This window comes from Phallusia mammillata, chromosome 6 (genome assembly GCF_965637545.1).
Source record: "Phallusia mammillata chromosome 6, kaPhaMamm4.hap1.1, whole genome shotgun sequence".
Lineage (NCBI taxonomy): Eukaryota > Metazoa > Chordata > Ascidiacea > Phlebobranchia > Ascidiidae > Phallusia > Phallusia mammillata.
In genome coordinates this window covers 14,275,956-14,298,638 of record NC_137257.1, presented here as the reverse complement: position 1 = coordinate 14,298,638, position 22,683 = coordinate 14,275,956, and the positions used below count along the sequence as shown (strand labels likewise).

At 43.9% G+C, this 22,683-nt stretch overlaps 4 protein-coding genes and 1 pseudogene across 4 annotated transcripts; 1 reads left to right on the top strand and 4 right to left on the bottom strand.

The window, feature by feature from the left end:
- Window positions 1-27: 27 nt before the first annotated feature.
- Window positions 28-682, bottom strand: LOC145232822 (uncharacterized). Its single transcript, XM_080097501.1, has one exon. It carries the CDS (start codon window positions 680-682, stop codon window positions 86-88), a length of 597 nt encoding a protein of 198 aa, XP_079953627.1. The 3' UTR covers window positions 28-85.
- Window positions 683-1,830: 1,148 nt separating this feature from the next.
- Window positions 1,831-2,545, bottom strand: LOC145232780 (histone H2B.2-like). The gene has a single exon (XM_080097456.1). It carries the CDS (start codon window positions 2,543-2,545, stop codon window positions 2,120-2,122), a length of 426 nt encoding a protein of 141 aa, XP_079953582.1. The 3' UTR covers window positions 1,831-2,119.
- A 5,655-nt stretch (window positions 2,546-8,200) lies between these two features.
- Window positions 8,201-8,764, top strand: LOC145232801 (histone H2A). Its single transcript, XM_080097478.1, has one exon. It carries the CDS (start codon window positions 8,201-8,203, stop codon window positions 8,576-8,578), a length of 378 nt encoding a protein of 125 aa, XP_079953604.1. The 3' UTR covers window positions 8,579-8,764.
- A 257-nt stretch (window positions 8,765-9,021) lies between these two features.
- LOC145234349 (uncharacterized) lies at window positions 9,022-11,169 on the bottom strand (annotated as a pseudogene).
- A 7,070-nt stretch (window positions 11,170-18,239) lies between these two features.
- LOC145234348 (protein FAM200A-like) lies at window positions 18,240-19,625 on the bottom strand. Its single transcript, XM_080099084.1, has 2 exons — window positions 18,620-19,625; window positions 18,240-18,388 (listed from the first exon to the last, which is right to left on the bottom strand). The coding sequence occupies exons 1-2, from the start codon at window positions 19,623-19,625 to the stop codon at window positions 18,240-18,242; spliced, it is 1,155 nt and encodes a 384-aa protein (XP_079955210.1).
- Between the last annotated feature and the right edge of the window lie 3,058 nt (window positions 19,626-22,683).

Genomic DNA, 22,683 nt, shown 5'->3' with positions numbered 1-22,683 from the left:
CGAGTTGTTTTTCCCTTTGCGAAAGTGTGGGTGGCCCTGAAAAGAGCCGTTTTTGTTGCGCGCGGAAAATCTACCGCGCTCCGCTCTACTTCTTGGTCGCCTTCTTGGCGGCAGGCTTTTTGGCCTGCTTCTTGGCTGCCGGTTTCTTCGCCTTCACAGCCGTCTTCTTGGGTGACTTCTTAGCCGCCGCAGCCGGGGCCCTTTTCGCTTGCTTGGCCGCCTTCTTGGGTGACGACTTCTTGCCCGCCGCCGCCTTCTTGGCAGGCGCTTTTTTGGCGGCCGGCTTCTTTTTCGGGGACTTCTTCGCGTCCTTCTTGGCTGCGGCCGCCTTGGGCTTGTCCGCCTTCTTGCCGGCTGCTGCCTTGGGCTTCTTCTTCTTCTTGCCCTCGCCGGCCTGCGGCTTCACGAGCTTGAAGGAGCCGGACGCGCCGGTGCCCTTGGTGCGTGCCAACTGGCCCTTTTCGGCAAGGCGCCGCAGCGCCAGCTTGATATGGCTGTCGGCCGAGTCACCCACCTTGTAGTTGGCCTTGATGTACTTGGCGATCGCCTGGCGCGACGAGCCGCCCCTCTCCTTCAGCTGCGCGATGGCAGCGCTGATCATCTCCTGGTATGTGGGGTGCGCCTTGGGCGCGGCCGCCTTCTTGCTGGCCTGCTTCTTTCCTGCGCTCTTCGCGTCGGACATTTTGATTTCTGCTAGTGACTGACTGACTGACTGACAAAGAAATGACGTTTGCCGGTCGAGCGGCTTCGACGCGTATTTGTACGGCGTGTCCGCACTAACGCGAAACGACGTTTCGGAAAGCCCGCCGACGGTGCGGGTGCAACTTGCTGTTTGTGCTTGAATCGCCTAAACGCGGGCCTGCCCAAGCGCGGCCCCAGGTCGCTCGGCGTCGGCCTGTGCCCTGTCGAGGAGCGTAGCGCTCAGGGCGCACGCCAGCGCAATTGCAGACCGGCACCGCGCCGCCGCGCTCCACGGGGGGCTCAGGAGCGAGGCGGCAAGGTGTGCGGTGCGCCCGGTCGAGTGCAGGCGTGGCCTTCACGCGGGCGTGGGCCCGGGTGGGACGGATTCAGGCGATTTCTCTTGTCGAAAACGCAAGTCCCAGGTGGCCCGGAGCTCGTGGCACCGGGCACTGTCCGGTGCGGTGGTGCGGGTCGAAGTGGTGGGGCCGCCAAGGCCGCGGGTTAGTACAGGTTGGGCCCGGCGCGTGCGCAGCAGGGGTCACGCCGCTGGTCGGGCCACCAGAGCGAAAGAGAGAGGGCCGAAAGTGAGACAGCACGCGTGTTTGGTTGTTTGGTTGTTTGCCTTGGCCCTTGGCCTCGCGCCCGTTGATTGCGTTTTGTCGACGCATTTGCACGGGTTCGGCTCGTCGGTGGGGCGGGTGGCGCCTGACGGTTGTCGTTAGTTCGCCGGTCGGCTTGCTGCACCACGTTTCAGTATTTTGTTTCGCCAGTTTGCGCGGCTTTTGCGGTTCGATGCGCGCGTGGGTATTGGCAGGAGGCGAAATCGTGCGGCGCACGTAAAGCCGAGCGCGCGGTGTTGCCGCTTTGTCCATCTTTTCCTATTTCTCTGGCTTGCGGCAGGTTATGACGCACTTGTGTTCCTTTTAATGGCTGTAAAATCGTTCGCGGTCTGGGGTTTTTCCCTCGGGCTACTGGTTGAGTTTCGGTTCGGCGAGGTCGGGTCGTTTTTTTTCCGAGTGGCAGCGGAACTGAACTGGGCTGGCAACGGCGCAGTTTTGGGGGCATTGAAAACAAACAGTGTTTGCCTGTCGACTCGACTCGCGAAAAAGCGGCTAGATCGAGGGTGGTCCCAACGCTGAAGTGGCCAACACAAAAAGCAAAGTGCGCTTTGCCGTGGCGGCGGTACATTGTGCGCAACGACATTTTTTGGTTTTTGTTTTTTCTTGTTGGCACGGAGCAAAATGAGAAGGGAAAAAAAAGCAAAAAAACAGAAACGACAAGAAAGTCGGCAAAGCAGGCCTTTCGGCGCTCGCGATTGATTCTCTCCCTGAACGATCGGGTGGCTCTGAAAAGAGCCGTTTTGGTTGGCGGCGGCGGCGGCGCTCGCTGAGGATGAGGCCCCCCGCGGCGGCGCTTGCTGCTGGTGGTGGTGGCTTGCTTACTTGGAGCTGGTGTACTTGGTGACGGCCTTGGTGCCTTCGGACACCGCGTGCTTGGCCAATTCGCCGGGCAGGAGCAGACGGACCGAGGTCTGGATCTCGCGGCTGCTGATGGTCGACCGCTTGTTGTAGAGCGACAGGCGCGACGCCTCGCCGGCGATGCGCTCGAACACGTCGTTGACGAACGAGTTCATGATGCCCATCGCCCGGCTCGAGATGCCGGTGTCGGGGTGCACCTGCTTCAACACCTTGTAAATGTAGATGCTGAAGGTCTCGCGTCTGCGCTTTCGCCGCTTCTTGGTCTTGTCGGCCGGCGCGGCCTTCTTCACTGCCTTCTTGGTGCCTTTGCTAGCTGCCATGCTGCTGCTCACTGAATTTCTTTCGAAAGGAAACGAACTGAGCGGCTCTCCGGCCACCGCGGGCATTTATAGGCGCTCCATGCAAATGAGGCGTCCGTCCTCCCGACGAGCGGCGCTCCCGGGAGCAAAAGGAAACAATGGCCCCTTGTGGTCGAGTCGTGATCCGAGCGTGATCGGAGTGCGAGAGAATTTCGACAAAGGCGAGAGCTATAAAAGGAGAAGGGCGGCGAGTGGCAGGCATTCGACCTTGTTTGGTTTGTCATTCGCTCAGCTAAGCAGGCAGCAATTAGCAGTCAGTAATCTGTTTTCAACGCAGCTTTGCAAGTATTCAAGATAGTCAAGCTGTTTTTGCACTTACGGATTATACGTGGATATATGGATATCGGACATATCCCATTTGGATTGATGCAAATTGGATTTATGCAAATTTCACAACAGAGAGCAGAAGCAGTTGTTAGTCAAGATGCAGGCCTTGTCTGAAGGCCCTTCCGCTCATCCGCCAAGCGAGGGGTTTCCCCCAAACCGAGAAGTAAACAGAAAAAATGAAGCGTCTGTCTCCACACCGTATAAAGTAGGAGGCAGAGCATGGAATCAAGTGGCATCTGCAAAATCTGAGAATGCACCACTTTTTTCACGAGAAACCGAAGTTCTTGTAAAGTTCCCCGCAAGGAAAACAAGATCGTTAATCTACAAATGGATTCAGAAAGTTAAATTCCCTCTTGAGGCTATCGAAGGAATTGTTGAAAGGCAAAATGGGCTGACAGATATTACATGCACATCTAGAGAAAAAGCATCTATTCTTGCAGAGAGGCTATCCTCACTTACGGAAGTTGAGTATGCAAAATTGCACGACCCTCTAGTAACAGAAGTTCTTTTCCGCGACGTTCCCAATAGGTTCGAATGGCAACCTTTCGTACAAAATCTGGCGAGGTTCCACGGCGAAGTTTTTAAATACTACAAGTTACGTGACCCACAGTTTAGAAAGTTCAACGGCAGAAGAATTTTTGAAATGAGGACCGAGGATCTAAAGAAAAACCCGATCCCAACCAGAATAAGAGTGGATGGTTTCACATTCAGGGTAAATTACCCACAACAACCGGAATACTGCTTTCTCTGTCGTGGCTTTGGCCACCGGGAAAAAGAGTGTCCCAAAAATATGCTTGAAGAAGAAGATTTCCCTTCCCTACAGATCAGTCCGAAGGACCCCAAGAAAGTAAAGCAGGGAAGGAGCCGCCACGCAACAGTGGTTGATCAAGAAAGAAACCGCAAGGCAGTCCACGAGGCACTTGACAACCTACGAGAGGCTACTGTAGCGGCTCAGTCCAACTCCGGAGAACAAGCCCCCCCCACCGGAAAAGGTGCCTGAAGACTCCTTGGAGGCAGATAATATGGAGAGCCCAGCTCTATCAACGTATGCACATGAGGAGATAATCCAAAATGAATCAGAATTCGAGGAGGAGAATGATGAAGGAGAACTGGATCCCACCTCGAACATGGAGTCATCAAGTGGAGAAGGGGAGGAGAATAAGGAAGAGGAGGACTCACAAGAGGCTTTCACCAAGGTGAGCCGTAAGCGGAAGGGGCGTTCCACGCCCTCACCGAATAAGGCTAACAAAAAAATGTCCAAATGCCCATGTGGGCGTTTTGTAGGTGAACCTAAACCGGGCAAACAGAAAGTCTGCGAAAATTGCAACAATATTACTTTCGGTTGTACGTGCGGCTCTATTATTGCGGTGCAACCAGGAAGGGCGTCTGTTTGCCTTACGTGTAATAGAACGCACCATCCTTTCTCGCATAATTCTAGTGACCCTGGTGGCATACAAAATCAGCGCCTGTAAATCTCTTTTTTATTTTGCTGTGTACCTTTGTTTCAATGTCTACTTAATTTATTATGGCTGACTATCTTAAAGTAGTGACTCTCAACTGCCGGGGACTGGCTGATGCTGCCAAACGAATGGCAGTCTTCGACGGTCTCCGACAGTTGGATGCCCATATCATCCTCCTCCAAGAAACTCACTCGAGAATCGAGGTGGAGGAGATATGGGCACAAGAGTGGGGACCTTCCAGAGCTATCTTCCACTCTAATCAATCGACCAACAGATTGAGTGTCAATGGAGTAGCGATAGTTTTAAAACACCCGTCTCTCTCTTTCGTGTCCCATGTGGGGGATCGGGATGGGAGAGTTGTGGCAACAACAGTTAAATTATTTTCACAAACTTTAAACATTGTTAATGTTTATGCCCCTACGACAACTTACAAAATAGGTATAAGAAAAGCTTTCTTTGAACAACTTTACCTTTATGTAACCTCAAAACACCCTACACTACTCGGTGGTGATTTTAACGGGGTCGAACGTCCTGGCATAGACCGTTTCCCTCCAACCAAAAGACTCAATGCAGCAATGATTTCCTTAAGGCAACTCTGCGAGGACTTGCAGCTCTCGGACACTTTTCGCTCCCTATATGGAGATGCCCCAATTTTTACATATAGGAGCGAAAAGGCTCAGTCAAGAATCGATCGTTTTTATTCCAGCCCATCTACACGCCCCATTGCAGAAGCAACCAAACCCTTCCCTCTTTCTGATCACGATGCGGTGATCCTCACCTTACAAATTGGACCTATTCCAAAACGAGGGTCACCGCCGTGGAAAAATAACACTAGCGCTTATAATAAATCCTTCCAGGAGGAGCTGATGGAGCTCTGGCCCCAGTGGTTGTCATTGGAGGGTAAGAGGTTTCCAAACAGCCCCTCCTGGTGGATGTACGTCAAAAGTAAAATTAAACATTTGAACATTAAAATAGCAAAATCCGAAGCCCGACAACGTAATGGTAAACAAAAGCAGCTGGAGCGAGAGGTGTCTGAGATCTGGGGGGGCCTCGCAGAGAATCCTACCCTTCTCCCCAGATACCTTGAAAGAAAAAAACAATTAGAATTATTGATCCGAAATAATGCAAGAAAAAAAATAACTAGAAATTATCTCCTAAAGTTTGAGCAGGGAGATAGGGGGACCAAGGACTTCTATAGAAAATATGCCCAGAATCGTACAAATTCTATGATTACCAACCTAATTGACGATACTGGGCACATCAATTCAACTAATTCGGCCATTTTAAACATAACTTCAAAATTTTATACCAAACTATATACCAAATTTACCCCTGATAAGTCCATCCAAGATAAATTCTTATTTAATATCAAACCCAAATTGGACGAGGACGCATGTTTAGACCTTGTCAAACCAATTACTAAAAGTGAAATTGAAAGCGTGCTCGGCACTTTTAAAGCTGGGAAGTCACCGGGACCCGATGGTATCTCTTTTGAATTTTATAAAATCAACTGGGAGACCATCGGAACAAAATTCACGGAAATCATCAATTCGATTCATAATGGTCAAATTCCTTCCAAATTTAATGATGGACTTGTCACCTTAATTTACAAAAAAGGAAACAAGAATGATTTAGGCAATTATCGCCCTATCTCCCTGCTCAACACGGATTTCAAAATCTACACCAAAATCCTTTCACATCGCCTTAAGGCCCATTTACCTGGACTCGTACACCCCCACCAGTTTGCAGCCCCAAACAAGAGAATCTCGGAAGCCACAACTCTATTGCGGGATCTCCTGTATGGGTCCCGGAAGAGGGGGACGGACTATTTCCTAGTATCGCTAGATTTTAGAAAAGCCTTTGACTCCATTGACCACTCATGGCTCTGGAGGGTCCTCTACAAAAAGGGCCTCCCTCCTAAATTTATCCAAAATATACAAAATTTGTATCGGGACGGTAACTCGAAAGTCCTTGTAAACGGTTTTTCCACCGCTGACGTACCCATCTCCAATGGGGTCCGCCAGGGAGACCCCCTTAGCCTTTATCTGTTTATCTTGGCTATTGAACCCTTAGCCCAGGCGTTCCAAGATGACCCAGGGATTGAAGGATTCCGCATACCTGGGCGCCACGTGATCAAGTGCCCCAGCTATGCGGATGATATCACCCTTACCCTTACTCACCCTCTCTCCGTGAACAAAGCCTTCCATACATTAAAAGAATTTTTTTCGGCTTCGGGCCTCCAAATTAACCCAGACAAAACCCAAGGCCTTATGCCTCCAAACATACAACCCTCTATCCTCCTACCTCCTATCCAATGGAATACAAAAAAATTAGAAATTTTAGGTACCACCATTGGCCCACAGGACATCGTGCGACCTGTATGGAAGCAAAACCTCTTAAATTTGAGGCGCGAAATTGCCCACCTTAAACGATATCCCGCTACTTGGAACGCCAAAGCAATGTTGACCAAAACTAAATTACTTCCCCACCTTTCCTATACCGCCACCCTTTACCCACTCCCTGACGACCTTGCGGAGAGCGTAAACGGTGCGGTGGAGAGATATGTTTGCGGGGATCGACGAGTTGCCGTCCCAATAAACACTCTAAGTGCTGCTTTCGACAGAGGTGGATACTGCGTGGCAAATATCCCCCTATATTGCGACCTCCTTTACCTCACCAATATATATAAATACTGTAAACACAGAAAAGAAAACACCCCGACTGACCCCGGCCTTGCCCTGATCGAATACAATATTGGACATCAGCTCTCCCGACATTTCGACTTGCGCCCCCTAAACAACATCCCCCATGCTGATGTACCATCCCCACCCTATGACTACTCTTTAAAACTAATCAAAAAATACCATTTAAATTTTGATACCCTCATCAACGGCAAGGTCCGTACCCTTTACCGATCCCTTAAACATTTCTCCGGTGATGCCCTCCCCCCGTCCCAGGAAGATCACTGGAGAAATATCCACCACCCTATCCTCTCAAACAATTTAAAAACTTTGAATTATCGAATATTTCACGACTGCTTGCCAGTCTCAATCAAATTCACCTATACTTCCCCTGATAACGACACGCAGTGTCCTTTCTGTCGAAAGCAGCCTGAAACCATTTGGCACATATTTGTAAATTGTAATTTTATCAAACCCATTTGGCAAAACATTCAAAAAATTATGAACAAAATTAGTGGAAAAACAATACAATTTGACATAAATTTGATAATTAATATGAAAATTACGGCTTCCCTGGAATACTGGTCAGATATCATTATTTATTTAATTACTACAGTTAAACATGCGATTTGGAAACATCGAAACAATTTTCATTTTGAAAATACGGTACCACAAGTTAAAGACATAACGCAAACAATTAGACGGAGCATTTTTTCTCGTTTTTCTTTTGAAAAAAAACGTATGGATCAAACCTTTTTACCAGTATTCCAGGGATTGAGGGAGGCCGTGGGATAGTCAGCCATATTTCTGCCTAATTTTAAATTTTATTTTCTTGCCCCCTTAACAAAACCTGCTAGAATGTATAAAAAAAATCTGCAAAAATATGATGGTGTTGCTGCACTCATGTGTTTGTGCTTGATTTCTGGAATCTGTTATCGTTACAACTAAACAAAAATTTTGTTTCTACCCACCGTTCCGATCTTGTTTCCCTTTGTTACTTTATCCGTACTATATGTCTAATGTTCCTGCTTTTACACCACATCATAAACAAAAAACTTAATTCAAAGAAAAAAGTATACGCTGTTGTGCTTTATGACTCTGTTTTTGTACTGTTTGGTTTCCAATTCGTTTTTTTCCCTTTTGGTCGTCTCGTGTGTTGTTATCGGCAATACAAAAAAATCAGCTAAGCAGGCAAACAATCAGCAGTCAGCAGTATGTCAGGACGTGGTAAAGGTGGCGGTAAGTCCAAGGCAAAGCCCAAAAGCCGATCGTCGCGCGCTGGACTGCAGTTCCCAGTCGGTCGTGTGCACAGGCTTCTGCGCAACGGCAACTACTCGGACCGGGTGGGAGCTGGTGCGCCCGTGTATCTGGCCGCGGTGCTTGAATACCTCAGCGCCGAGGTTCTCGAGTTGGCCGGCAACGCAGCCCGCGACAACAAGAAGACCCGCATCATCCCGCGCCACCTGCAGTTGGCCATCCGCAACGACGAGGAGCTGAACAAGCTGCTCAGCGGAGTCACCGTTGCGCAGGGCGGCGTCCTGCCCAATATCCAGGCCGTCCTTCTGCCAAAGAAGACCTCCAAGAAAGCCTAAATACGTGGTGCAAACCGAAAAAACGGCTCTTTTCAGAGCCACCCGAATTTTTCGCAAAAGAGATTTCAAGATGCGGCGTGCGAGCTGGATGTCCTTTGGCATGATGGTGACGCGCTTGGCGTGGATCGCGCACAAGTTGGTGTCCTCGAAGAGGCCGACCAGGTAGGCCTCGCTGGCCTCCTGCAGAGCCATCACGGCGCTGCTCTGGAAGCGCAGGTCGGTCTTGAAGTCCTGAGCGATCTCGCGCACCAGCCGCTGGAAGGGCAGCTTGCGGATGAGAAGCTCGGTCGACTTCTGGTAACGCCTGATCTCACGGAGGGCCACAGTTCCTGGCCTGTACCGATGGGGCTTCTTCACGCCCCCGGTAGCCGGCGCGCTCTTGCGAGCGGCCTTGGTGGCCAGTTGCTTACGTGGCGCCTTGCCTCCGGTTGACTTGCGAGCTGTTTGCTTGGTATTTTTTTCTTTTCGCAGGGTCTCAGAGAGACCTAGCGAATTTTCGGGTAATAGCAAATGCTACACCCTTGCTATGGTCTTGTTGTCATCATGCCCTGTTTTGTTTTTATTGGTGTCACATTAGATCGCACAATAAAGGAAAAACTCAGCATAAGGTGGCGCGTTGGTCCGATTTACATGTGGTTTCAAGGACACTGATTCTGTGTATAATTTGACACAGATAGTGTGTACTTTACACAAGGAGCGTGCAACAGAAGGAACACAAAAGAGGAAAAGGCACAGAAGTCAATATGTTTCGCGCAAAATATATAACGAGTAAAGGCGTAAGTAAAGTTAATAAGAGACACTACATCATACGCAAAAGAACAAGTTGTCATAGGTACAACAAGTTTAGGGAAGCCGGTGTAGGACACAGATAGTATGTGTTTCGGAAGTTGCGTGGTGAGGTGCGACGGAAGAGTCGCAAAAACATGGAAGAACGCTTGAGTCAAAATAGTTATGTGTAGAACATAAGGCGAGTGATATCGTAAGTAAAGTTAAAAAAGGACACTAAATCATAAGCAAACAAGAAAAAAAAAAAAAAAAAGGTGTCACAGGTACAAAAAGTTAAAGGGAGCCTACATCTATATGTAATTGGACACATATAGTGTGCATGCAGGTTTTTTAGGTGGGGTCACAGTTCTCCATTTCTTGGATGGCTACGAGAATCAAATCTTTGTAGTTCTGACAGGAACGTATCCTTTCTGTGTGGAGTCGGTAGTTGAGTGATCTTTTAATTGTTCTTATTAGATTCTCTTTTGCTTCTTGTTGACTCGTTGGTTTGTCTTTGGATTTATTTCGTGTTTTCCAAATTGCGTGTAGAAGTGAGGTGTTTAGGACCGCAAAAAGTGCTTGAGATCTTGGTTCTTCAATTGGGGGGGGGCAATATTGTAGATAAAGTTTGGGTTATTATATATGTCCACTTGAATTCTTGATATGCGTCTAAACACTTGACTGATCAGTCTTAGTGCAGGCTGCACCACCGGGCATCGGAAGAAAAGGTGGGGTATGTTCTCGTAGGAGACCCTGCAGAGGGTACAATTTGGGTCAAGGTCCGGAATATTGGGGATTAGTTTGGATTTTACTGGAATAATTTCTTCCGTCAGTTTATAATTAAAAGTTTTTAGGTAGTTGGGCAGAATTGGATGGTGAATCAGATGCCATGATGGATGTATCCAGGGTTGATGGGTTTTCCGTTGACTTATCATATAGTTATATGTGGGTTTCACTCGCAGAGATATGGGGGCTTGGGTTGAGATGTTGTATCTTTTTATGATCTTTAGAGTTTCAACGTAGTGGGGGGATGGATGTGGTGTGTGCGGGAGTGAGTTTCTTTTCCGTAGTTCCAGAAGTGTAGACAGTTGGAATCCAATGTTGTATTCTATTATTGACAATTGTGGAGTTGTATTAGTATCAAATAATCTGTGCTGGAGGTATTCTTGTACATTTCTGATGTAAAAAGCATCCAGGTAGCAAGGGATGTCGGCTGCATTATACCCTCCTTCTTCTCTGGGTAGGCATAACCTGTGTGATGGAATTTTCAAATTCTTGTGGTTGTTCCCGGACATAAAACCGCTGATTAACTCATTTATTTGGTCCCGTTTGGCATTGGGGATAGGGTAGGTGGAAGCAAGTTTTGAAAAGGTGGGGAGCAAAACAGTTTTGGTTAGGACCGCTTTGGTATCCATTGTCAGGAAGGAGTCTGCAAGTTTCGTGATTTTTTCTTTAAACTTTACTATCAGCGTAGACCATTCACGTTGTATAATGGCTGGTTTTCCGATTGGTATATTTAATGGAAAGATTGAATTTGTGGACCATTGAATTTTCAGCTCTATATGTGGGAGGACTGGTGGTTCTATGACTGCCAAGGCTTGCGTCTTTTCTTCGTTGAGTTTCAGGTGTGTGAGAGTCGTAAAGCGTTTGATTGTTTTAAACGCTTCGCTTAACGAGCAATACCTTTCGTGTAAGTTTGATTGTCTTTGTGTTGTCGAAACTTGTTCCAACCATAGCAACCTCCTAGAAGAAGTAGAAAAGCTCCCAACGCAGAACTTCCAATGATGGCAATCATAAGAAGGGGCTTTCCCAGGATTCCGGTGGCGTCATCAATAGTGTTGTCAACAACGGACTTGACGTCATTGAAACCAGTTTCTACTACACCTTCAAGTGAGTTAATTCCTGCACCAGTATCGGCGAGAATATCGTCATGGGAAAAATTGAAGAGTGCGGAGTCTTCGGTGAAAACAAGAGGCTGGATGGTGAAGGTTAGATTCGTTGTAATGTTGTCGAAGATTTCCGTATCCTGGTTGAGTTGGGTTGAGAAGTTGACTGACTGATGACGTAATTGGTCTTCCATAGAAGAGAAGTTGGAATGAGTAACGTTAGCAACTTACAGGTTTTCTATGGCAGCGATTCGTCGTAAACGCAATTCTCCTTTTGACAGCATGAAAGAATAAACGGAAGTGTTATCGCTGGAGATATTATCAAGGGTGTGAAGCGATCTCAAGCAAGCTTGAAGTAGATTGCGTTGTGCCATGGTAGTGTTGAGTGATGCTCGGGTCAACTCCAGACGATCACGTTGGTTCTGAAGTGCTAACATTTGGTTTCCCTGAATGAGGTGCAGCAGACGCTGATCCTCTGAAAGTTGCATTGTCTCAAATCGTTGCAATTCTCGTGCAACTGCTGCAGTTCCGTCACGTAGATCTTCGATTGCAAAATTGGTTTTCTGTAACTCGGAAGAGAGATTCAAAATCTGTGACTCGGTCTCATTAAACTTCACGTCAATTTCGGTTTGTAATTTGTTGAGACGTGAAGAGAGTTGCTTTTCAAAACGTTGCATTTCAAAATGCACAATTGCCTCAGTAAACAAACAAGAAATCAATGACGTAATAAAAAAACGTTTTTGTCGGAATAGTGTAGCTTTGAAAGCGACTGGGGCTTGTGGAATACTTTTTTGATTTTGAAAAGGGGCTAGTGTGACGCCGTGGGCAATTGCCACTTCCGGCGAACCAGTAGCATAACGACACGAAGAAACATTAATTTTACGTTGACAGAAATGACTAGAACGAAGGTTAACTGGAAATTTAGTATAAAGATTTAAGAGATGAGAGGGTTTTTGATCATTCTTAACAAAAGGATCGCTGCTACACCAGGGTTGTGTAGAATATTGCCAAAAACGTGTGGGAGCAGTGAAAGTTATTATAGAATCCTTAGGATACCATGCTTGAGGAAAAGCTAATAGAAATAGGTCAAGAAGTTGGCCATTAGTGTGTAAAGGAGGTGGGATAGTAGCAACTAATTCACGTGAGGAAACATGGGTTAATCGAGGTTCAAAAAGAGTAATATTTACATACATTCTAGGTCCAGTAGAGGAATAAGGAAAATTAGTGTGTGAAGCACCCCAATAACTGTAAAGGGGTTGTGAACAACCAGGCATTGGATCATCATCAGCCTGGGGGTGAAAATTAGTTCCAGTGCGAAAAATAGTGCCAACAGGTATGGATATGCGCATGGAACCAAAACAACCTGGTTCGGTGCATGCAGTAGCATTAGGTAATATGCGTAATTGTGTAGTGCTATGACAATCTAAAATATTTGGTATGGGTGTGAAAATAGCATCAGTGCCATTAGCACGGTTAACATCATACCAATAAACATCTTGTTGTATGTAAACATCAAACTTAATTCGTTGAAATTTCTCTATTAGGGTCATTAAAAATAGAGACAAAAGTGTAAATGAATTCAGGTGCTCAAAACGATTGTGTTGGGTAAAGTTATAATTGAATTTGAGCCAGGTGTTACGCAATGAAATAACGCGTATGTCATTAGTTCCAAGTTGAATTGTCTCCGTTTGTGTGACACGAGTGCATGTACACGCTTGACCATATTGTGATGGGTCAAAATAGTACTTGCCTAAAGGATAGTTCAATTTTGTCCATGGTATTGCCTCCGCCTGGACGTTTCCAAAGACCGGATGGAAAAAATCAACGGGTGACGTCAGGGAAGGAGGATCCTGGAGTTCATGTAGCTTGTAGACAGTGACATTGACTTGTTCGATTCGTTGAAGTTGCACCTGTTTGGCAAGTTGTGTGAAGTAGGAAACGTTGGCAACAGGAATCGCAGATAGTGGAATCTGTTGAGCAGAGCTGTAGGCACATGTGATTAAAAGTCCTAGAATAAACATGTTGAAAACCTGCTAAAATATAAACATATAGTACACGTAAAGTGTTGGCACGTTTACGGCGGTAACGAGCACAAAGTATGCAGGTTAAACATAACAAGATTAATGTAAATGGTATTCCAACATATAATGCATGTTTAGAATGAGGACGTATATGATCAGAATTTGCATTAATAGGAATATAAGTGCAATTTATAATGTCACGAGGTTCTCCAGAAACAGGTGTTATGTTATAACGACTATTAACATAATATGAACGAATTCTTATCTGATATCCAGTAGAAAGACATGGTCCAAGGTTTTGCCATAAAGTCCATTGTGGAGGACAAACGCGACAGATTCTAGACAGTCCATTGTAGTATTGAAAATGTTGCATCATCGGTGCACCTGGTTCCTGAGAGCAACTGGAACAGTTTGTATGACAAGGGCGGATCAAACATACCCTTCTGTGTCCGTCGGAACATTGCTTGCTGCCACGATCACATGAAGCAGAACAGGGTGTGCAGTTGATAACATTGTCAAGTTTCTTATAAGATGTTGGTGCCGCAGTAGACGACGACAACGGCGACGACGCTCCTGCTTGTCTCGGTCCATCAGCGACAGTCAACCAGAAAAGCAGATAAAGGGTTAGTTGCATGGCACAAGGTGGAGTGGGTTTAGTGGGTTTTTTATAATTTTGTATTTGATTTTAAATGTTAGGTACGATACAGGATAAGGTTGCAAGGAAGTGCACTTTCCTTAGGACTTAGATGTTATATTGTGTTGTCTATAGTTCCTAATAGGTGGCCAACCAAAGGTACCTGAAAAACAACAAATAGAATCCTGCAACAAAATCCTGTGAAAAAATGGTTATGTGTTGGTTATAATACACAAAAATTATAGATAAACAGAGGCTAGTCTTAAACTGTTCAAGTTCACAACAATTAAAGAAAAGCCTTTATGTACAAAGTAACAGGTAACGCCAGACCTTTAATACAACGTATTACAGACGTTAAAGTAACCTACAAACAGTTCACTTGCCGTCTTACTCAAAAAAACGGTATTCACAAAACGCGGCAGCGACAAGTGACACTGAACAGTAGGCGTCTATATAGCATTATGTTACTTCTTCCATCATACCACGAAGACACAATCAAACTTCTTCCTGCAAGTACCGATCGCATACATAACAGGCACGGATGACAGGGGTGATCATACACCAAGTTTATTAAGGTCATTTTTTGCAAAGGTGTTGCCGCACCTAATTTATTTACAACAACAAAAATAAAAGCCAAATTTTACAAACAAAATGATGAAATGCAAGAACATAAGTAATATAAATTCATATTACAAAATTTACTTGCGTTCCATGTCAGTATCCATCTTTATGGGATATGCCTGGCTTCGTGGTTGAGTGCGTAATTCGTTATCTGAAAGATCAACAGTGACACTAGATCGTGTTAGACGCACAATTTTAAATGGTCCTTCACGTAAAGGTGAAAGCTTGTTACCACGTGATCTGATAGGCAAAAAGGCACGAGTCGCTTCGTCCCAGCTTGAAACAACAGGTTTTTGAGTTTTTTGTGGTAATCGACTATGCACAATACCTGGACCTTTTTCTGTTGATTCCTTTGGAAATCCAGAAAGCAAAGGTGCTGTTACTTGAACAGGAGTTCGTGGCGTAAGACCAAACAGCGCTTGGAAGGGTGACATATTGAGATGTTCCCGCCACATGGAGTTTAGTGCAAGTTGAAGCCAGGAAAGTGATTGCAGCCATTGTCCAGGTGAAGGTTGCGTCGCAATGAGATCACGTAGAGATCTATGCAGTCTTTCAATTTTCCCATTCGCTTGCGGGTAATACGGTGTAGTTAAACGATGTTCAATATTATGATTTTTGCAGAATGTTTGAAATTCCTGTGAACGAAAATTAGGACCGTTATCTGTAACTATTATTTCGGGAATAGACAGATACGCCACCCAGTGTTTCCGAAACGCATTGATAGTGCTAGAGGCATCTTCATGCAACAATGGAGCTAAAACTGTATAAGATGTAGTTAAAAGTTTAGAATATGGAGGATTGGTATCGGATTGTGGCAATGCAAATCCATCCATGTGTATGGTTCTCAAACGTCCACTAGGGTATTTGTACGGTTGTAAAGGAATAGATTCTAACCGTTTTGGACGATTCCTTATGCATGTTAAACAATCATGAGACCAACGAACAATGTTTTGTCTAAAGTGTGGTCCATGATAAATATGGCGCAAAGCATTCCAAGTGATGCGAGCACTATGATGAGTGTATCCATGGTAACAATCAAACACAAACCTTTGTGATGCTTCAGTTGGTAGCAGAACGCGGTCAAGCATGCCGGGCTCATCGCACATCATCAAAGTCCCTTGAGGAATTCTAGACAATTGTGTAGATTTAATATGACGTTTAGTGCAATTAGAGTTTTTACAATCACAAAAAGCCTCTTGTTGCAACTCATACAAACGTGGAATGGAAAGAGAAGGAGGAAACTCGGTTCGTGCATAATACAAAAGCATTTTGGAGTTGGATGTTGCACGACAGCCTTGTCTGCTGAAATAATCTGCAATCTGGTTATCACAGCCTCGGATATGCTTTACATCAAAATGAAATTCTAAAATTTGACAAACCCAATCTCGTTGACGACCTGAGAGTCCATTCAAAGGGGTATTGCCGCCCTGTAGTGCTTTGACCAACGGGGCGTGGTCGCTGTGAATTGTAAAGTGATTAGATTCCAAATGATTTCGAAAATGCTGAAGACCCAACCTGAGAGCAAGCAGTTCCCTAACAAAAGTTGAATAACGCGTTTGTGCATTATTAAACGCTTGGCTGAAATAGCCAAGAGGCTGCATTTCGTTATTGTCACCAAGCTGAAAAAGAACAGCGCCTGCTGCGGTTAAACTGGCGTCTGTTGCTAAATGTAAACCACGCCTGGGGTCATACGAGCGCAAGGTAACAGCTTGCATCATAGCCGCCCGTGTGTCAAGAAAGGCCTGTAAAAGCGTGGTGGTCCATTGAAAAGGCGTTTTAGAAGAATCTTTAGCAGTGACATTTTTCCCAATTTGATCCAACGGTTTTGTTAAAGCAGCTAGATGTGGGACATGATTTTTCTCATATCTGACAATCCCGAGAAATCGGCGCAGGTCATTGACCGTTTTAGGTAAAGGGAGATCTATCAAACCTTGTAAACGTGAAATAAGTGGTTTTTCACCATCAGCAGATACGGTATGTCCTAGAAAGCATGCCCGATCTTTTCCAAACGTGCACTTATCAGGGTTCACGGTCAAATGATATTCGGATAGTGTTTGTAAGGTTAAGTCAAACAACTTAAGATGTTCTTGCTCGGTTTTAGTGGCAATAAGGATATCATCTATGTAAATCTTGACACCTTCTAACAAAGATTCCAAACCTTGCTCTTTCCTCCAGGTGTTGTACTTGGTCAAGATTTCCTTTGCCACAACATCCAAACAAGCTTGAAACGTCCCGGGTGTTGTCTTTAAACCCATCGGGGCTTTGTTCCATGACATCGTTCCGAATTCAGTCGCCAGTTCCCAATATTGCTTGGAATCTTTATGGACCTGCAGATGATGGAAAGCCTTTGTCAAGTCCAGTGTACTATAATATTTTTTACCTTGTATGTATTTGGAAACAGAATCTATTCGAGGTAGAGAATAATCATCATCTGTTACAATAGCATTGAGCCGTCGCATGTCTACGATGACGCGATAGCCTGAGGGCTTCTTCTTCACCAGGAAGACTGAACTTCTCCATACAGTAGAATTCCTTTCAAGAATCCCAAGATCTAAAAACTCATTGAGCCATTGTTGTAACACGGCCATTTGCTCACATCCTGTGTTATAAACAGGGCCTGTAATTGGTTTGTGAAAGCCAGGCCTTAGCTGAATGCTAAGTTGATAAGGAAGTTTACTTGGTTGTTGAAGATTATGTTTTAAATTAGAGATGTTTGGATATTGTTTAAAGTTTAAACAGTTCCATAAACTTCTCACGTGGTATCAGAGTTTGAGCAGGTTTATCAGCTGTTAATTTTGGCTTATCGCATGCTGCTATCTTAGCAGTCTGATCATAGGAAAGATGATTGTTGTTATCAGGACCCAATGGCTTATCACATTTCAAAGCTGTAAGTACCTCAGAAGCATCTTGAAAGGTTCCCATAACCGCTAGGTGTCCTTTGGAAAGCAAGTCATATCGAAGAATGTCCGGAAGACCGATTGTGTTGTAAGGTGATCGATCTAAAAGTTCAAATTGTAAATTGTGTAATTTACCAGATAAGTTTAGTGGTAAACTAACAATTCCCTGCGATTGCAAAGGCTTTGAAGAAGCGTCAAGCGTTGAAAAATTAGCTTGTGACGCTTGAATAGGCGTACTACCGTTAAATGCAGACGTGTGTAAGATATTAGCACTGGCTCCAGTATCCAGGAGAAAAGGCATACGTGTGACGTCATCAATCAAAAAAATGTGTTCGTCACGTTGAAGAGAAGGTGCGGGTGTCTGCAAAGAAGGCAAAACATGGCAATCAGAAAAGAAAAAGGGAGTAGGGTGGGTCTCTGCGATTGCTCCAGAGTGCCCACTTTCTAGTTTTTTTGATGTTTACTGGCCTCTGACGGCCTGAAATTACGTTGATCTTTATTGAACGTGTTAAAGTCACGTCTAGATCCTACCTCATTTGTTTCTTGCCGTTTCTGATTGGCATTCTTGTTGGATCTTGGCTGATTGCTGCCACCAGAATTGGAATTAGAATAGAAAGTTGTTTTACCCTGTAAAACCTTAGGAATAGGTTCTGAATTAAAATCACTGTCATTTTTTTGGGTCACAATCCAACCTTTTGAATGAAACAGCTTGGCAATAGGACATTGAGGGGCTATATGTCCACTTTCTGTACAAACATAACATATAGCATTATCATACCGTTGAGGTTGTTCCTTGTTCCTCATAGGCTGTTCCTTCTGATTTCGGTTGTTGGTCTTTTATAAAATCAGTCCTCGTAAAGCTCGAACGTCAGCTGATAATGCTCCAGTCGATCCAGCTGGGTCCTTGTTCGCAATGGGGGTTTTGTCCTCTTCAAAATGTGCATACATGACACCTTGTCCTGGCGATTGAACTGACAGAGTTTGTGCTAAATTGTACATTCGATTAAGAATTTGTTGAATAGACCAGGGGTTTCCAAACTTTTTGGACAATGGACCCCTATATGTCAAAATGTTTTTTCGCGGACCCCAATCTTATGTCGCATCAATTTTCCGCCTAACCAGCGATAAATGTTAATACAAATAAAAATAAGTAACACTGAATCATGTTTATTAATCGAAATGACAACATCAATGGGATGGATGTGATTGCTTCTTACTGCATAACTTGTCAATTCTTGGAGTAATTTGTGACAAGCAAACTCGTAATTCAGAGTCTATGATAAGTCTGGACCGGTATTTTGTCTTCATATTTGTAAGAGCTGAAAATGCTGTCTCACACATGTAGGTAGTGGCAAAAGGTAATAACATTTGGGTAGCCTTTTGTGAGAGCAGTGGATATTCGTTCGCAACACTTAACCAGAAAGATGCAAGAGGTTTTTGATTGAAACTAATCATTAAAGTTCGGTCAGATGACAATTCAGCCAATTCTTCTTCTTTTCGTCCTGACAGATCAGTTTTTGCAACAACAAAGGGGTTTAAAATCCAGTCAAAATTCTCATATGTCTCTTTTAAAAAGTACTTCGTAAAATGTACAGAAAGCAATTCCAAATGTTGTTGAATGTCAGAGAAAATCAAATCTGTATTTATTAAAGGTTTGTTGGCAATGTAGTCACACAGAACAGGAAACATATCCACAACATTTTCATTTATTCTCATTTTCCATATATTGAGTTTCTTTGTGAATGCTGTTATTTTGTTTTGACTGTGTAAAATGTTCGCATCTCTTCCCTGAAGTGACAAGTTCAGTTGATTGAGAAGGTTAAAAATATCTGCCAGATATGCAAGTTTTCCAAGCCAAATTTCATCGGCTACTAGTGAAGCTAAGTCCGCATTGTGCGCTCGCAAAAAAATTAAAACCTCCTCTCGGAGTTCAAACAGGCGTTCTACAATTTTTCCTCGCGACAGCCATCTAACTTCCGTATGGAGCAAAAGGCTTGAATGTTCTGAGCCTAGTTCATCGCAAAGTTTCGAAAACATTCGGGACTGCAGTGGGCGAGCTTTGATAGAGTTGATAACTTTGACACATAAAGATAAGACATCAGACAAAGATTTTCCTAAATGTTTCGCAACAAGCGCTTCGCGATGAATCATGCAGTGCGTTTGTATAATGTTCGGTACTTTTTCCCTGATACGAGCTACAGCCCCGGAGTGCTTGCCGGTCATTGAAGCTGCACCATCGGTACATATAGCCACACATCGTTCCCACGACAGTTCTGATTGTGAAAAGAAATCACAAAGTACGTTGAAAACGTCTAAACCGGTTGTTCTGCATTGCATTTGATGACAAAACATGAAATCTTTATCATTTCATCTCCCCATGAATATCGAACATAAACCAAGAGATGTGCTTGGTTGGCAATGTCCGTACTTTCATCCAATTGGATTGCAAAATTAGTTTGATTCAGTCTCTCAAGCAGCTGTGTTTTTATGTCATTCGAAAGTTCATCGATTCTTCTTGAAATCGTGTTGTTCGACAATGGAATTTCTTTAAGCTTGGCTGCACATTTGCCGTCCAAAACTACTTCACACATGTCAATTGCTGCTGGAAGAATTAAATTTTCCGCAATTGTGTGAGCTTTCTTGGCTCGAGCCACCCTTAGCGCCACTAAATAAGATGCTTTCATTAATTTTTCGTTCGACACCAAAGATTGTCTAAAAGTTTTTTTTTGCTTTAAATATTCTTTCTTCTTTCTGTCAAAAAAAGCCTGTGGCTTTCCAGCTAGCTCAGGATGTTGAGCCATCAAATGCCGCTTTAACTTGGCTGGTTTCATACATTCATTCGACAATGTTTTGTAGCATATTAAACACTGAGGGTTAGTAACATCTGAAGGACATTCAATAAACCCGAGCTTAAGATACTCCTCATCATATGTTCGAACCTTTTGTCTCTTCGTCTTCCGGGATGAAACATCCTGAGATTGCTGGGCTTCACATTCTGAATCATTCGACTTATCCTTTCGCTTCAAAAATTTATCCATAAGATTTGAACTATAACACTAAAATTTAAAAACAGAAAAAAAATATCCATGTCAGTCAGGATATTAGAAAAATCGCAGAGGTGGCACTGCAGCTGACTACCGGTACATGTTTGTCAAATTTATTCCAGCACAAATTTTTGCAACAGGCTATGGCTTAGCCTCAATTGTTGTAGGCCTACTGACTTTGTAGACTACCGGAGAAAAAGCTGCGCAGAAACATATTTGAAAAAAATGTTGTCAGCTGCAGTGCTACCTTTGCTATTCTACTAAAAGTTAACACAAATGAATTATCTGATAACTTGGATTCGTTACTATTCTATCGTCCCTTCGCTACTGCTACTCTTATACCTAAACCAAAGTATATATAAAACACAAGTAGTCCAACCCATTGTTACGCGATACAGCCGCATGGACGCCATTTTGTGTCCAAATTAATACAGCAGGTACAGGGAAAAACACATAAATTGTCTGATTTTTACAAACTGGTGGGATTTAACGCGAGTTTGATAGGTAAAATTGAATAAAACTTTTGGGTTCTAACATTTGAGCGTGATAATGCACGCTGAACGCAAATATTTAAAGTTTACATGAAAATTAAGCGGCCAAATTTACATGAAAAACAGCAATTTAGCTTTCAATATTGCGTTGAAATGTTAGAACCCGAAATTTTCATTCAATTTGGCGAATCAAATTCGCGTCTATGCTCTCCAGTTTGTAAAAATCAGACAATTTATGTGTTATTTTTCTCCACCCACAGTATCATTTTGGACACAATCTGGCTCCAAGGTTCTATTGCGTAACAATAGGTTGGACAACTTGTGTTTTATATAGACTTTGACCTAAACATCGTCCCTTCGCATTGAGTTATTTCTATGTTTTTATGTATTATTTTGAATTATTAAGCTAGGCCTAAGGCCAATTCGAACAAAAATTGAAACTTCAGAACTTCATAACCTTACCACCTATGGGGTTATCTATTTTAATGCTCGGACTACATAGACCTACAGGTAGATAACCGAAAAACAGTTTAGCCTTGTAGCTATATGGCAAACCTTCCCGACTGCTATACACCGTACTTTTAATTGTTGCATCATAGACGCCGAATGCAATTTTTAGGTAGAGCAACTACCAAGACGTACTAATTCATTTCAAATATTTAAGATTGACACGGCCTAACATTCATTAAATAATTCATTTTAGTTACGAATCACGGAAACATTCATCTGCGACAATGGAAGTACGGTACCATACAATGTCAAACCTGTTTTCGCCATTTTGTCATATCGTCAGGGACCCCCTGTGCAGTCTTTGCGGACCCCCAGGGGTCCGCGGACCCCACTTTGGGAAACCCTGGAATAGACGACCAGGGCTGACCTTCTATCTGAAATGCAATAGAAGTAGGTAATTTTTGTAATACAATTTCCTGAATCAGTTGGATATATGGATCATTAAATGATCGGCCATCTAAAACAATCCCTTGTTGAGAAAATATGGTCGTGATTGCTTGCAAAGGGGAAATTACAGTGCTTTCAACATTAATGCTTCCCAACATTTTGCGAATAGCGTGCATAGTAGACAAAGCAGTCTTTTTGTAAGTTCTTTCAACATGGTTCCGTAAAGTCTGAAGTTTTTCATCAGCTGTCATATTTACATTTGCGGCGAGAGCTTGAATGTATTGACGCATATCACTGTGCAAATCAGTTGTTGCGAGCAAAGTATGTAAGATATTTTCCGTTGTTAAACCATACTTTGTTAGACTTCGCGTATTCAAATTCAACCAAATCATTTCTTGCCCAGGCACCAAACGAACAAGTTGTGCAAGATCAACCTTTTTTTGATACTATTGTCAAGAACTAAAGTTTGTTGAGGTATAGTATGATACATTTTCGGCTTAGGTAAATGAGATGTAGGAGGGCCTGTTAAATCAATTAATGGCGACGTTGGATAGGAAGTTTCACCAAACAAATCCCGTTCATACCCTCTACTTGTTAAAGGTTTTGATTCAGATGGCGTTGATTCTGTAATTAAAATTGGCTTAGGTTTGTCCGTTGAGATCGCAGTTACTTCACTTAAGTCTGGATAAATATGAGAATCATACGGCGGGGCAGGCGCAGAAGGTATATTATCATTATCATCCTCTACGTCAGGGGTGGGCAAACTTTTCAGTGCAAGGGCCGCATTCAAAAGTTCCTAATCTTATCGGGCCGCATAGTATTTCACCAACAGCCACCAATTGCTTGCTT